The sequence below is a fragment of the Polypterus senegalus genome, chromosome 4, assembly GCF_016835505.1.
Source record: "Polypterus senegalus isolate Bchr_013 chromosome 4, ASM1683550v1, whole genome shotgun sequence".
NCBI classification, from domain to species: Eukaryota; Metazoa; Chordata; class Cladistia; order Polypteriformes; family Polypteridae; genus Polypterus; species Polypterus senegalus.
Genome location: NC_053157.1, coordinates 121,764,626 through 121,781,696, shown reverse-complemented (window position 1 = coordinate 121,781,696; position 17,071 = coordinate 121,764,626). Strand labels below are relative to the sequence as shown.

The 17,071-nt window shown below is 39.7% G+C and overlaps 1 protein-coding gene across 3 annotated transcripts in view; it reads left to right on the top strand.

Moving 5' to 3' along the window:
* Positions 1-17,071, top strand: part of spata5 (spermatogenesis associated 5) — a 389,131-nt gene that overhangs the window by 48,464 nt on the left and 323,596 nt on the right. For all 3 annotated transcript variants that reach the window (XM_039751220.1, XM_039751221.1, XM_039751222.1), the window contains exon 9: positions 522-777. In XM_039751220.1, coding sequence (XP_039607154.1) covers positions 522-777 — 256 coding nt within the window. The remainder of the gene's footprint in view (positions 1-521; positions 778-17,071) is intronic.

Here is a 17,071-nt window from a genome sequence, read left to right as displayed (position 1 = left end):
CACATATAGAGAAACTGCTGACCGTTGTCCTTAAGTATGAGTACCATCCTTATGCCAAGTCACAATTTGACAAGATCACAAGTTTTACATCAACTTTTATTTAACCAGTTATTACAGCAGAGTGTTCAATGGACTTGATCAAAATATTTTCACCCTTTGCTCTACATAAAGTTCTGTTCTTAATTTTAACCAAAGCACCAGAATGATACCAAGATACTAAAACTAATCACAGGATGACTATAGTCATCATTCCTGAGTAGTCATGTTGAGCTGACCACTTTCCTTTTTTTGGAATGCATTTCACTTGGCCCCTTTTCTTGCTAATGATTGTAAAATTAGAAAGTTATTGTTATTTGCCTTATTATTTATCTTAGGTTTTAGTGTAAGGTCTTGATTATTTTTTTCAAATATATATTAGAAACAAGGTCCCCATTTTTACTTTTTGATTGTACTATATACTATGGGCTACTTTTAGCACTGATAATTATTTTGATGCGGTCTATTTGTTGATTATTGCTTAGGAAGGACACTTGGGGCAGCTTCTTGTTCTTGGAGCAACAAATCGACCACATGCTTTAGATTCTGCACTTCGTAGACCTGGTCGCTTTGACAAGGAAATTGAAATTGGAATTCCAAATGCACAAGACAGACTTGATATTTTGAAAAAGTTGCTGACTAATGTACCCCATTTACTCTCTGAAGAGGATTTGATGCATCTAGCTGACTGTGCTCATGGCTATGTTGGAGCAGATCTTGCTGCTTTATGCAAAGAAGCAGGTAAGAATGCTTAATTATTTTTCCATTTGTATCTTCATAGCAAGTGCACATTTTTAAATTAATACTGGTCATTGATGTTTCACATAAATAACTTGAAGTTGCCTGTAGCCTTCAGAGGGACAAATTAATTTTTAATTTGTAATTCTGTGCAATGAAACATGTTGCACTCATATGAATGTTTCTTTATAGAGTGTGATTTAGAAATTTGTTTTGTTATTACATTTATGTAATTGTTACACATTTAAGGAAAGCTTATTGGAGTTTATTTTACCGTAACAAATGTTTAATCAGTTATTTGCAGGGTTTCTCTCAGGATACAGCACTAGCTTTTACTTTTACCTGCTATTTTCCACTGGCCTGTCATGTCTGTGTCTGTTGCTGGACTTCTAAAATTATTTTGCAGTCATAAGATTAGAAAAAGTTGGAAAAATAAAAAGAGGAACGGAGGTGGTGGCATTTTTTTAAGCATTGCGTACCAATAGCCAGAATTTCAGTGTCCCCTTGTGTTTTTGATTGTTGTTATTTAAGCTGTTTTTGGTTCAGTTTACAGATGAAGATTTTGTCTTGTGATTGTAATCATTTTTGCAAATTCAAAATCATTTTTATGGCATCTATCAGCTTTTGGGCTTTGTCTAGTATCTATTGGATTGATTAGTTTGCTTGATTAACTTCCTTCCTTCCCTGAGTATGTGGTTCTAGATAGATAGATACTTTATTAATCCCGAGGGGAAATTCAAATAATCCAGCAGCAGGATACTGGTTCTGCCTGCTTACTTAATTTTTCTGTTGGATCATGGATGTTGAATAAACAACATTTTATTTTTTATTATTTGTCTTGCCTTTCCTTGAGCTAATTCATCCTGATATACACTTAAATAGTTCTTCCATCTTGGCCATTATCTTTAGAGCACAACTCCTCGCACAGTTGAATAAGCACATTGAGAAGGCGACTGTCTCTGAAGACATAGTCAAGCAGCTTTTGGTTTAGAGTTACTAGTTACCTGGTTTTGACCTATTTTTTATTTTAGAAATGTGAGTGAGTCCATTTAGTAATGTTTCCATAAACATCACAAAAACTAGGAATGACACGGTGTTCCCATGATAGAATACTATACTATTTTTAAATATCAAATAAATAAAATGCAGGAACAAATTGCTACACATTAATGGCTCTATAGCCAACTTCAGTGGCATGCTAGGTTATAAATGCATCTGCAAGTGCACAAGACACATGTAGTTTGGTTTGGCAACATCTTATGACTCCTCAAAGGTCTGCAAGGATCAAGATGGTCAGTTCTTCCACAAGTGAAATGCACATTTGCTGGCCATTTTATTCATTCATTTATTTATTTATTCATTTGTTGTTTTATTGCTGAGTTATTGTTGCTAAAGCTTTACTTTTATTTTAATTTAATCCAATCCTGTGACCTCATGCAAGTGATTGGTTAGATTGATTGTTGTGTGACATGTGCATGCATACACTTAGTTGTACTTGGTGCATTTGTCCTAGAGTATGACATTGCAGTAATCATTTTTAAGAAGGTAAGAAATGTGAAAGTCAAGAAGGCTGCTTTTTTTGATCCTTTTCAAATGGCAAAATCCTGTTATGTTGTCTATACTACGTGCCTTGAGTGGAGCGTTCTTGTTGTTGTTAGAAAAGTATTCATTTGATTATTAAATGCTAATGCATTTTGAAAGTTTCTGTCACTTTCTGTGCTTTTTGTCCATGAGAATAGCAGGGCTATCAAATTAACTATAAAATAAGGTTTGAATATACAAATTTAAAAAAAGTAAATATCTGAATTTATTCAAACTTAGAATAATGACTATGGGTGTTACATGTATGTTTGTATGAGTTTTGTTTACACTTTATTGTTATTTTAACACCCACAGTGGTGGGTACAGCAATAGCAAACACCTTATGGGACACCGACAACTTTTATTAAAAAAAAATTCTGAGCAGCTGTGCCTTATAGAAAAGAGACAACTGCACTACCATTTTATTTTCTATGTAGTACTGATGATTGGGTGTGCAAGTCTTAAACTGCTCAGACTTTTTGGCACAGAAGCACAATCCCACACCCCTGTCACTCAGCTCTGACTATGGAGGTGCTTTGGTTTGTTCTCAGAAAAAGTGCTTTTCCCTGGGCTCCACTTCATCTCTGATTCATATTCCTCATAGCTGTCCTTGCAGCAGCAAGACACGTCACAATCCGTTAATAATGCAAGACATCAGCAGAATGCTACAAACAGGACAAGTGCAACATTGTAATAATGCTTTGCAGACTTGTAGATGCACCACAAGTTTAAAAAAAAAAAAAAAAGTAAAAATTTTAATAACAATGCAGTGAAGCAAGGTGCCAGTGTGTGTGGCTTATAAGGATTTAAGGTCTTTTTTGTGGCTACATGCATGGCTCGCTATCCTGAGAAGAGTCAGGATGAATATGGGTCAGTTAGTAAGACCATGAGAGGGTGAGAATAGCGAGGAAAGTAAAAGTGCATTCAAGGGGCAGTCAGGTTAAAGTTGTTTTATTATTCTGGAGGTTTCCAATGGGCAACAGCAGCATACTGTTTATATTGCAGCATTCAGAATAAAAAGCCAGTCAACATCTTTGGCCCCACCCCACAAGTGGGATCATCACAGCATCAAGTCATTGTCCGTACATCCTATCCATTTTTTTTCCTCCTTTAATGCAACAATATTTTAGTAAAAATAGCCTAAATATGTTTAATTACACTTCATTGTTCTGGCATGATGTGTCATAAGAGGAGCAATGTAAGACGGAGACTACTTGTGGAATATGACATGTTGGCTGTCATATTAACAAGGCTCTTTAAGGTAGGGATTTTTTTAAAGAAGTGTAATAAACAGAAAATTAAAATTCCAGCAGTTATTTTCCATTTGCTTAAATGAGAAGGTCTTTGAAATTAAACAGTCAGAGATCTCGGATTTAAGATTAAATAGGACAGAATTGGATACTTTTAAAGCACCAAAAGCATTCAGGAAAAACTGAGTATACTCCTTGAGCAAAGTGAAGAGGGTTTACTGACTTTCACATTGGAATGTGATATAGGGCAAGGGTTCACTGGTAGAAGGAGCAGGTTGGTATGAGAAGACGGAAAGTAAGACAGGCAGTGTTCTGTGGTAATTTTAAGATGGATTGGTGGGTGAGACACACCTGCAGGCAAACAGAGGTTCAAGCCTGTTTATAAAAGCACTTGGCTGGCTGTAGGTTTTCTTGCTTTGTCTTTTATACAGAACTTCATATTCCCTCTAATTTGAAACCTTTGCCATAGTTTATATTGTTCGAGGTGTGGAGAGGCATCACAAGTGGACCCTTTCATGTTACACATCAGAAATACAGTAATCCCTCCTCGATCGCGGGGGTTGCGTTCCAGACCCCCCGCAATAGGTGAAAATCCGCGAAGTAGAAACCATATGTTTGTATGGTTATTTTTATATATTTTAAGCCCTTATAAACTCTCCCACACTGTTTATAAATATTCTCCGCACAGTTATACAGCATAATCCCTTTGTATTCTCTTAGATATTAGGTAAGATTCATTGAAATTATGTATATTAACACACTGTTTATATACAGTAAAACCTAAATATTATTTTAAAGAGTGTCTCCGATATCACATATGTTACAGCCATTACGATAGACAGGCCACCAGCAATACAATGCAAGAAAAATAGTATACACTAAATGTGTGTACAGTGACACTAAACATACGTACATTTACTAAGTACTGTAAGTAGAAAATTAATTATGGTTACTCACCAACAATGACACAAAGACTTGTCCGATAACAGTGAGTTTAATTTTACTGCACAACAAAGGAGAGCGTTACAACACTTCTAAAGGAGCCACTTCAGGCGATTGTGTAGCACTGCTGCTGTTCTTCTGGCAGTCTTCAATCCAAATCCCTAAAGCAGATTCCATCCAGACTACTGCCTGATTACACCCACTTACAACTCGTTTTGCACCCTGGTTGAAAGGACACTGCGTCTGTAGATCTTGTATTCCTTTCCTAGTTTTTAAATAAAAAGAATCGTAGCCTCTTTGATGCCTTAATGGCGTCCTACATCGGTGTAGCTTTTCCCATCCTTCAACATATCCAAAATGTTTACCTTTTCGGCAATTGTTAACATCTTCTGTTGACGCTTGGGCACGAACCCTGAAGCAGCAGCAGGAGCAGATCGTTTTGGAGCCATAATGAAGGGCTTGACTATGCACAAAGATAAACGCAAAGGAGCACAAAAGTTAACTCTTTACACAGCAAAACACGTTGATTCTGAATGAGCGAGACGAGACTTCCTGGTTAACACTGCATTCAGAACACAGGAACTTAACTGAGTGCTCTGATTGGTTAGCTTCTCAGTCATCCGCCAATAGCGTTCCTTGTATGAAATCAACTGGGCAAACCAACTGAGGAAGCATGTACAGGAAGTAAAAAGACACATTGTCCGCAGAACCCGCGAAGCAGTGAAAAATCCGCGTTCTATATTTAGTTATGCTTACATATAAAATCCGCGATGAAGTTGTGAGTGAAGCCGCGAGAGCCGAAGCGCGATATAGTGAGGGATTACTGTAGTACAAAAGTTTATTGTAATATTATCTATATATATATAATTCACTAAGGCAAGACACCCATGGAAAGGCAAGACAACCATGAAAAGCACGCCGGAAGGGGCGTGGATTCACTAAGCTGCCGACAAATGTGACACCTATGGCGCCCGCAGGAAGGAGCCACGCCCACCAACTCCAAGACCATTGGATACGACAACTCGCAGGGCCACGCCCACCAACTCGGACGCGAGGACACAGAAAAAATGGCGTCATTTATATTCGTCTGTCGTAGAGGCCACATGCAGTGCAGGTCAGGTTAATGTCATGCACCTCCGAGCTATGTTGACTGTTCATAGAGGCATGTTTCTCGCGGAGGTGAATCGCCATATGCAGCGTGTGAAACGGTTTGCGAGGGGTATCCAATGAGATCCTTAAAACTGTCCTTTACAACTGAGGTTAAAGCACAATGAAGTAAGCAGTCTTTAAAAACCGAGTTTTGTTCGACGCCGACGCGTGCACCATAGCAAACTGTTTTACACGCTACATACAGCAATTCGCATCCGCGACAAACATGCGTCTTCTTAGATGCTCCTGCGGGAACACGGAAGATGTTTCCTGCCCACCAACAGTCCTTTTTCACCGGCCGGTGTCTACCCTCGCTCTCTACGCATTCACACTGCCTGCCCATTTGCCAGGACGCAAAAACTTACCGACCACCCAGTTAGTCACTTTCGTCTGTGGTAAGAGTCCACATACACGTCTGAGCCATGCGGCATTTGTTATGCCGCGGGTTCGCTATTGTGTTGTATTTTGCTCTCTCCAAAGTTCCATCTTTTCATTCACTTGCTGTTGTATTCTCCGTGTCTTTCCAGAAGTGTTTATCATTCAATAAATAATTATGCATGAGATTGACCGTGTGTCTACCCAGCGCAGAGAGGCGTGGGTAAGCCGTTGAACCCCATTCGGGCTGCAAGCCGTGGAATTCCCACTAAGTGTGACTCATATGCTCCCACTCATTACGTCCCTACCCTTTGTGCACACCCTCCTCCTACTTTGGTTGGGTATCTTGGTGGATTATATACAGTAATCCCTCGCTATATTGTGCTTCGACTTTCGCGGCTTCACTCTATCGCGGATTTTAAATGTAAGCATATCTAAATCTATATCACAGATTTTTCGCTGGTTCGCGGATTTCTGCGGACAATGGGTCTTTTAATTTAAAGTACATGCTTCCTCAGTTTGTTTGCCCAGTTGATTTTATACAAGGGACGCTATTGGCGGATGGCTTAGAAGCTACCCAATCAGAGCATGTATTACATATTAACTAAAACTCCTCAATGATATACGATGTGCTTCCCGAGCGGATTGTTTGCTTTTCTCTGTCTTTCTCTGACATTCTCTCGCCTGGCGGAGGGTGTGAGCAGAGGGGCTGTTTGCCTAGAGGATATGGACGCTCCTCTAAGAAATGAAAGCACGTATTGATTTTTTAAATTGTTGGCTTTAATCTCGCGCGCTCTCTCTCTCTCTGACGTTCTCTGCGCCTGACGGAGGGGGTGTGAGCAGAGGGGCTGTTTGCACAGAGGCTGTTTGTTTAGAAGATACGGAGGCTACTCTAAAAAATGCTGAAAGACTTACCTTCACATTGCTCCCTTCTTTGCGGCTGCTTTATCGCGGTGCTCATACTTAAAAGCCCAACAGCACGTATTGATTTTTTGATTGTTTGTTTTTCTGTCACTCTCTCTCTATCTCTCTGACATTCTCTGCTCCTGACGGCGCTCGTTTGAAGAGAAGATATGTTTGCATTCTTTTAATTGAAAGAACTGTCATCTCATTCTTGTCATGGAGCACAGTTTAAACTTTTGACTAAACGGTGCTATTTCATGTCTAGAGGGCTCTAATAATGTTAACAGTGTGGGTGAGTTTATAAGGGCTTAAAATGTCTAAAAATAACCATACAAACATGGGTTCTGGAACGCAACCCCCGCGATCGTGGAGGGATGACTGTATAGAAAAGTAGCCAAAACCGAGGGGTATTCCATGGGGTCTTAAAACATTCCTATACAAGTGAGGTTAAAACACAATGAAGTAAGCAGTCTTTAAAAACCGAGTTTTTGGTTATGACGCACAACCTCATGCACCATAGCAAACTGTTTTACACGCTACATACAGCAATTCGCATCCGCGACAAACATGCGTCTTCTTAGATGCTCCTGCACTTTGTACACACCGCCCTCCCACATCACTAACACCGTGGTCAGGTGTCTTGGTTGATTATATATAGAAAGGCAGCCAAAACCGCACAGAGCAATGAAAAGTCTAGAGTTCCATCTTTTCATTCACTTTCTGTTGTAACCTCAAACTCTCCCTTTTTAGACAACTGTGTCTTTCCAGAAGTGTTCAACCATCAATAAATAATTATGCGGCGTTTGTTATGCCGCGGGTTCACTATTGTGTTGTATTTTGCTCTCTCCAGAGTTCCATCTTTTCATTTGCTTACTGTTGTACTCTCACACCAACGCGTTTTAGACAACCGTGTCTTTCCAGAGGTGTTTAGCATTCAATAAATAATTATACATGACATTGAGTGTGTGTCTACCCGGCGTGGGTAAGCTGTTGAACCCCACTCGGGCTGCAAACCGTGGAATTCCCACTAAGTGCGACTCATACGCTCCCACTGGTTGCGTCCCAACCCTTTGTACACATCCCCCCTAACCACCTCGCTACTACCGTGGTCGGGTGTCTTGGTGGATTATATATAGAAAAGCAGCCAAAACAGCACAGAGCAATGAAAAGTCTACGTCAGTCACAGGTACATCTGGACTGTGTAAAGTCGACAACGACTCAAGTGACGAGTTGGAGGTGGGCACATGAGCGGGCAGTGCCTACTGAATGAGAAATCAGCAGACTAGCATGATGGACGGAGCTGAATGGACGTCCTTCTCCTCTCCTCCCGTTCCAGACTCCGCGTCGTGCACCCCCATCCCTCCGTCTGACAGGAGAAGGCGCAAGGACAGTCCGCCAGTTTTCAGTCACGGATGATTGTGTGTTGGTTCGTTCCATGCATTGTTACAATGTTGCTTTTCTTGCTGATTTATTACATTACCGATTTTTTAAAATGTTAATTTTCTCCCTGTGCTTAAAAATCATTAAAAAACTGTATGGTACGCCGCGGGTTGGCTAGTACCTTAAAAAACTTCAAAGAATGTGACCACTATCCACACTTTAGATTGGTAATTTTGAAAGTATTATTATTCATTCACAAAGATGACTGATTCATATTCCTAGTTCTGAAAGAGGAATGCTTCCATGTGGCAATATAAAAAAAACAAAACTGCTTGCTTATTACATTCACAGTGCAAGGAAAATGAATTCAGCTCTAAGCAGTCTTGTTTGGATTGGCAGCATTCTTGCTTTTCCTCAGTCATTATCAAAGAACATATGAACCATTTACCATACAATGACATAGTATAAAAAAGGCAGTTCATTTAATACATTGTTTCTGTTACACTCCTGGTTGGGAAAGTTGTGCATACTATGTCTCTCATCTACCAGCACCCCCAGTGACACAAACAATAAGAATGTCACAATAAATCTTCTCAGGGCCACTATACTATATTCACATTTACGTGTGCATTTTATGTGAACCATAGTTATATATTTATTTTAATTATGTTTACAATTCTTGATAAATGGTAAATACCAGGTAAATAAATGCAAATAAATGTAATTTAAATTTGGCATTCTAAAATTGAATACTTTTTATTTACAAATATTTAAACATAAATATAATTATGTATAAATATGAAAGTTTAACATAATTATAATATCAGTTAATTTTTTGATGGTAGTTCCATTTTACAAACAATACCAGTTTGGGTGTACACCAAATTATACTATTTGAAATTGGAAAAAATCAATTCACACTTGGAGGATCTGTTAGAAAACTTTTTTAAAACCTGGCAGGATCTAATCAATAACTTTTTAGAATAAGCATTTATATTGGGGAGAAAGATTCATTTCTCTCTTTTCTAATTCAATAAAATGAAAAATAAGAATACCAGCTTTGAAAAATAACAATTATATAATTACAAATCACTGAAATTCAAAACTGATTTTTTTTTCTTGATTTTTGAATATGTGAACTGACAAACAACTTCTCTTAAATCCATTGTTTGGACTACTTCACTCTTCTCTGGTAAAAGTTTCTGAGAATTATATGAATGATAAGGACATGTTTAATATATGTAGAAACACATAAATGACTGCAATGTTGGTTTATACAGTACTGTTTTTTTTATTATTTTTAGTAATTTCACCAATGATTCAGAAATTCAGCTCTGCACACTCTTGTTTGTATTGCCAGCATTATTGCTTGTTCCTGCCTAGTTCCGGTTCCTGCCTGCTGAATGACTGCATACTAGTGGCTTTAACCTATGCAATAATGAAGACCTTAGAGTACCTTATTTTGAAATATTTCAAGAATGCTATAAATGATTTCCTGATCCCAATTCAGTTTGCCTACAGAGCCAATGGTGGATAAAGTCCTGAATTTGGGTCTAATATTTATTTACCAACACCTTGATCAGCCAAGATTACATGTGAGGATCTTTTTGTAGACTTAAGTTCTCCTTTAAATGCTCTCATTCTAGAGCTTCTATATAAGAAACCCACCCAGTTCAACCTGCTATTGGATTATAGAATTTCTTACAGATAGTAAATAGTATGTGTGGCTGGGCACACATACAGACAGTGCATCTGGAAAGTATTCACAGCGCATCACTTTCTCCACATTTTGTTATGTTACAGCCTTATTCCAAAATGGATTAAATTAATTTTTTTCCTCAGAATTCTACACACAACACCCCATAATGACAACGTGAAAAAAGTTTACTTGAGGTTTTTACAAATTTATTAAAAGTAAAAAAACTAAGAAATCATATGTACATAAGTATTCACAGCCTTTGCTCAATACTTTGTCGATGGACCTTTGGTAGCAATTACAGCCTCAAGTCTTTTTGAATATGATGCCACAAGCTTGGCACACCTATCCTTGGCCAGTTTCACCCATTCCTCTTTGCAGCACTTATTTCAAGCTTCATCAGGTTGGATGGGAAGTGTCAGTGCACAGCCATTTTAAGATCTCTCCAGAGATGTTCAATCGGATTCAAGTGTGGGCTCTGGCTGGGCCACTCAAGGACAAAAACAGAGTTGTCCTGAAGCCACTCCTTTGATATCTTGGCTGTGTGCTTAGGGTCGTTGTCCTGCTGAAAGATGAACTGTCGCCCTAGTCTGAGGTCAAGAACGCTGTCGTGCAGGTTTTCATCCAGGATGTCTCTGTACATTGCTGCAGTCATCTTTCCCTTTATCCTGACTAGTCTCCCAGTTCCTGCCGCTGAAAAACATCCTCACAGCATGATGCTGCCACCACCATGCTTCACTGTAGGGATGGTATTGGCCTGGTGATGAGAGGTGCCTGGTTTCCTCCAAATGTGACGCCTGGCCTTCACACCAAAGAGTTCAATCTTTGTCTCATCAGACCAGAGAATTTTGTTTCTCATGGTCTGAGAGTCCTTCAGGTGCCTTTTGGCAAACTCCAGGTGGGCTGCCATGTCCCTTTTACTAAGGAGTGGCTTCCGTCTGGCAACTCTACCATACAGGCCTGATTGATGGATTGTTACAGAGATGGTTGTCCTTCTGGAAGGTTCTCCTCTTTCCACAGAGGACCTCAGGAGCTCTGACAGAGTAACCATCGGGTTCTTGGTCACCTCCCTGACTAAGGCCCTTCTCCCCCGATCGCTCAGTTTAGATGGCCGACCAGCTCTAGGAAGAGTCCTGGTGGTTTCGAACTTCTTCCACTTACGGATGATGGAGGCCACTTTGCTCATTGGGACCTTCAAAGCAGCAAAAATTTTTCTGTAACCTTCCCCAGATTTGTGCCTCGAGACAATCCTGTCTCGGAGGTCTACAGACAATTCCTTTGACTTCATGCTTGGTTTGTGCTCTGACATGAACCGTCAACTGTGGGACCTTATATAGACAGATGTGTGCTTTCCAAATCATGTCCAATTAACTGAATTTACCACAGGTGGACTCCAATTAAGCTGCAGAAACCTCTCAAGGATGATCAGGGGAAACAGGATGCACCTGAGCTCAATTTTGAGCTTCATGGCAAAGGCTGTGAATACTTATGTACATGTGCTTTCTCAATTTTTTTTATTTTTAATTTATTTGCAAAAATCTCAAGTATACTTTTTTCGCATTGTCATTATGGGGTGTTGTGTGTAGAATTCTGAGGAAAAATATGAATTTAATCCATTTTGGAATAAGGCTGTAACATAACAAAATGTGGAAAAAGTGATGCGCTGTGAATACTTTCCGGATGCACTGTATGCCTGATCCATTATCCCTTAGTACTGGCATGCTGCAGGACATCCCTTAGTACTGGCATGCTGCAGGGCTTTGTCCTTCCCCATTACTCTTCCTACTAAATACAAATGACTGAACCTCTGGTGATTTGTCTGCCAAACTCCTTAAATGTGCAAATTATTTAAAACTATTCGGCCTCATTTCAAACAATATTGAGTTCATATATACAGTGCATCCGGAAAGTATTTACAGCGCATCACTTTTTCCAAATTTTGTTATGTTACAGCCTTATTCCAAAATGGATTAAATTAATCTTTTTCCTTAGAATTCTACACACAACACCCCATAATGACAACATGAAAAAAGTTTACTTGCGGTTTCTGCAAATTTATTAAAAATAAAAAAACTGAGAAATCACATGTACATAAGTATTCACAGTCTTTGCTCAATACTTTGTTGGTACACCTTTGGCAGCAATTACAGCCTCAAGTCTTTTTGAATATGATGCCACAAGCTTGGCACACCTATCCTTGGCCAGTTTCGTCCATTCCTCTTTGCAGCACCTCTCAAGCTCCATTAGGTTGGATGGGAAGCATTGGTGCACAGCCATTTTAAGATCTCTCCAGAGATGTTCAATCGGATTCAAGTCTGGGCCCTGGCTGGACCACTCAAGCACATTCATAGAGTTGTCCTGAAGCCACTCCTTTGATATCTTGGCTGTGTGCTTAGGTTCGTTGTCCTGCAGAAAGATGAACTGTCGTCCCAGTCTGAGGTCAAGAGCGCTCTGGAGCAGGCTTTTATCCAGGATGTCGCTGTACATTGCTGCAGTCAATTTTCCCTTTATCCTGACTAGTCTCCCAGTTCCTGCCACTGAAAAACATCCCAACAGCATGATGCTGTCACCACCATGCTTCACTGTAGGGATGGTATTGGCCTGGTGATGAGCGGTGCCTGGTTTCCGCCAAACGTGACGCCTGGCATTCACACCAAAGAGTTCAATCTTTGTCTCATCAGACCAGAGGTTTTTGTTTCTCATGGTGTAAGAGTCCTTCAGGTGCCTTTTGGCAAACTCCAGGCGGGCTGCCATGTGCCTTTTACTAAGGAGTGGCTTCTGTCTGGCCACTCTACCATACAGGCCTGATTGGTGGATTGCTGCAGAGATGTTTGTCCTTCTGGAAGGTTTTCCTCTCTCCACAGAGGACCATGGCAAATGCTGTGAATACTTATGTACATGTGCTTTCTCAATGTTTTTATTTTTAATAATTTGGCAAAAACCTCAAGTAAACTTTTTTCAGGTTGTCATTATGGGGTGTTGTGTGTAGAATTCTGAGGAAAAAAATGAATTTAATCCATTTTGGAATAAGACTGTAACATAACAAAATGTGGAAAAAGTGATGCGCTGTGAATACTTTCCGGATGCACTATTTATATAATCCAGAGTCTTCCTTTACAGTTCCAAGTGCAAGTAAAAAAAATTGCTTCTTTAGTAGTTCTTAATTTCATAACCCCCTTTGAGTAATGGATTTTATCATTGCTACTTTAGTGATTAATTAAGACTAAAGCTATATGAAAGAGATCACATAAGACAGTTTATTTAACTCATTCCTTATGTTTAACTGGAAAGTCAACGTATGAAGCATGTATCAGAAACATGTGAATGGTAACTGCAAAATACATCTAAAACTCTGAATTACATTTTTAAACTTTAATATTTCTAAATATTTCATTAGGTCATTTTTGTCAAATATTGTTTTTTTTTATTTTATTGTTAGAAAATAGTCTGAGAAATGACTTTCAAATAATGAAAAATATTTGTTGTCCCTTTTCAGTTGGAATTTACTGTGTTGAATTTCTTTCAAACAGTAAACCTTTAGAAAAGTTTGCTTAATAATTTGACAATATACTGTATGTAACTTGAGGTCTTGATTCATTTTCTGTGTCAATTAGTAGGAAAAGCCTTAGGCTTCTTTTGTTTTCCCCATGAAAGTGTATTGCAATTACAGTGTTATTTTAATCTTTGTACGTTTGATCTTACATTGTGAAAGATGCTGAACATTTTTAGGAAAATTGCAGTGGTAAACTACTGTCATTATCATGTTTTGATCTTGATATTATCTAAGTCTCCGTGGCTAATTTGACCTTTAATTATGAAGCATTTCAGCAAAGGTGTAATTAAAAGTGATTTGATTGCCATTTTACTTTGATTTTTGGTTAAAATCCCTCTTTCTGAAAATCTCTTTTAACAGTAAAGGGCATGCATTAAAACAGACAGCTGTTTAATGGCTTATGAAGGAAAAGAGTTACCAGATGTAATCCCTAGCCTTTAAAAGGCTGTTCATTTTGACCTGTCATCAGCATACTTTATTTTTGAAATTATCAAACTTTAGATAGGCATCTTTTATAGGATGATTTGAAATGATAAATCAAAGAAAATACACTTAGAAAAGATTAATGCTGCATTGCTTACGAAGAGTATAGAATGGGAGTATTGATATAAAGATCCCCTAGCGGAAGCTGAATTCTGCTAATCAGAATTTTTTATGGGTTATTTTTTTGTTTACACAATTTTGGCATATTACTTTTTACATTTATCGCATGCGTCTGCACTCAGTGTGTGGGAGTCAGGTGAAGATCTTTGTTTCTTGGTGCAGAACGAATTGTGTGCAACTTAACATCAGCAAAACCAAAGGACTGGATCACTACACCAAAGGACCTCTTTTTCAAGTCGCCTTTTAGAAAGTGTATGTAGATGTGGTGCACTCCTACAAGTATTTGGGGGTCCTCATGACAGGTTGGATTGGTCTCTTAACTATATAATTAAGGGAACAACAGGCTCTTTTTTTAAGAGACTGTGCTTCTTCAATGTGGGTAGTGACATTCTTTACATCTTCTACATCTCTGTGATGGCCAGTGTGATTTTTCTATTCAGTGGTGGGCTGTACTGGTAACATCACTTGAGAAGAGGCCCATTGAATGAAAAATCTAATTATAAGGTGTGGAACTAATCATAGAGAGAAATATAAAGGCTTCAGGTGACCACCCCATATACTTGAGAAAAAAGGCAAAAATGAACCAACATATCTATCTTTATAAGAGAGCGTCGGCACTTAGCTGAAGCAGATGGAAGAAGATGGCGTTTATATAGTGGGTTGACAAGAAGGGGTGTGTCTCTGGAGTATGGAACCGTAAGTGAGGTCAGGACAGTCAGGCTGGATTTCCCTTCGTGGGCCTGCAGAGGAGGAAAGAGAGAAGACATTAGTGGACTGTTCCACCCCTGGTCCGACATACATACCATTATACTTATTTAAGCCCATCAGCTGCCTCCCAATTGCATGTATGTGACATGTACCACCTCAGACTAGACCTGTCTGGTCAGGCAGCTCTAACTGAGAAATAAGTTCGGCAATGAATGAGCATAAACCTACAGTATAAGGTTGGAGGTCCAAAAACAACCTTGTGACTCACAGTTCAACTCCCTGTGTGCCACCATCCACTGGAGAGGAGCATGGTCAGTAACCAGGGTTAACTCACATTCTATGTGGTAAAAACCTCAACTAGGTAACTGGTCATTTGAACTCCAGAGATTCTCATTCCACCGCCACATACCTGGTTTCTCAGTCCAGCAGTTTCTGGCTCAGGAACATGATGCCGTGTTCAACACTATCCACGCTTTTGCTCAGCATGGCACTAAGACCTGTGTCTGATGCGTTGGTCTGGAGAATAAAAAGTAGTGAAAAGTTAAGAGCCTTTAACAATGGTGCTGACGTTAGAGCCTGCTTGAGATCACAAAATATAGTGTCTGCTTTTCCATTCAATACCACCTTATTTGGGGCCCATTTCTTTGTTAACTCCATCAGAGAAGCAAGGTACAAACTAGCAGTAGTAACCCACAAGCCAGAGAAAGGATTGGACCTGCCTCTGGGTCTTTGAACAAGGCCATTTTAGTATGGCATCAACTTTTGAGCACTGTGGCCTAACTGAATCCCTGCCCACTATGTTGCCTAAATATTTGGCCTCGGTTAGTCCAAAGAAACATTTCATCGAATTAATCCGAAGACGGGCCTTTCCAAGTGTATGGTGCACAGCTTGCACCTGCTGTAGGTGTTCCTTCTGTGTCTCTGTTTGGCAGTCAGATCAAAGTTAAGGACTGTTTTCCAAACGAAGAGTGAGTAGGGGAGTCCAGGCTACCTGTGCTTCCACGGTTTCAGCAGGTTTATGTGATAAACTTGTTTGCTTGGCCGACGATTGGGTTATTTCAAGAGCCCCTTACTTTCCTTAATTGCATATGGGCCTTACCAATGTGCCAGTAATTTGGAGTGGCAGGTAGAAACAAAGACCATGATGTAATACCCGGGTGGAACTCCCAAAGAGACATGCCGCCATCATAATAGTGGGCTTGTGCTGCTTGCACCCTATCCATGTATTCTTTGAGTATCGGCCAAATTTGAATGCATTTATCGCGTAATTATGCAATTTATTACAATATGTTTGTAGACGGGAGGGCCTTTTTCTCCTGTCCTTCTTTTAGGTTGTCCTTTATGTCCCATGGTTGTCATCCGTAAAGTCTTTTAAAAGGGGAGAAGCCCGTGGAGGCCAGGGGAACTTACCGGTAGGTAAATAATACAAGGGGAAGTAACAGGTTCATGTTTCTTCTGTTCTTGCTGACCACCTTATGCAGCAATTGTTTGAGGGTCTGATTAAACTGCTCTACTAGACTATTGGTTTGAGGATGGTACCCCAAAGTCTTTAAATGCTTATTTTTGGGTAACTTAGCCACTCACCCAAATGTCTTTGAGGTGAATGGTGCTCCTTGGTCTGTTAAGACTTCTTTAGGAATGCCAACACGCGCCAAGACCCCTACCAATTCCCATGTGATGGTTTTTGTGTTAGCTGTGCACAAAGGGATAGCATCTGGATAATGAGTAGTGTAATCTACGTGGACTAGCATGTATTTATGTCCCATAGCTAAGGGATCTAGGGGTCCTAAAACGTTGACCCTGATATACTGAAAGTGTTGTGGCGGTCGGGTTCTTGGTGAGCGACATGTCCTATTCGGGTTTGGCGAGAGGACCGTTTTCTCTCAGACTAGGCAGCTGCTCTATGTCACTCCCCAGTGTGTCTATTAGAGCCTCCACTTTCTTGTTTGGCTGTCTTCAAACCGGCTGGGTGAGATACTTAGGGAGGACATTGATCAGGAGATCACAAATGACCTGCTCCATGACATTCTTGGCATCATTCACATCTGGCTGTAGCTAGCACCCTTTTTTTCCCAAATTTTGAAGGCTTGTGCTTTCACTCATGGCCAAATGTTCATTCGCAACAGATTCTCACCTCCTGGTCCAGTGATATGCCAC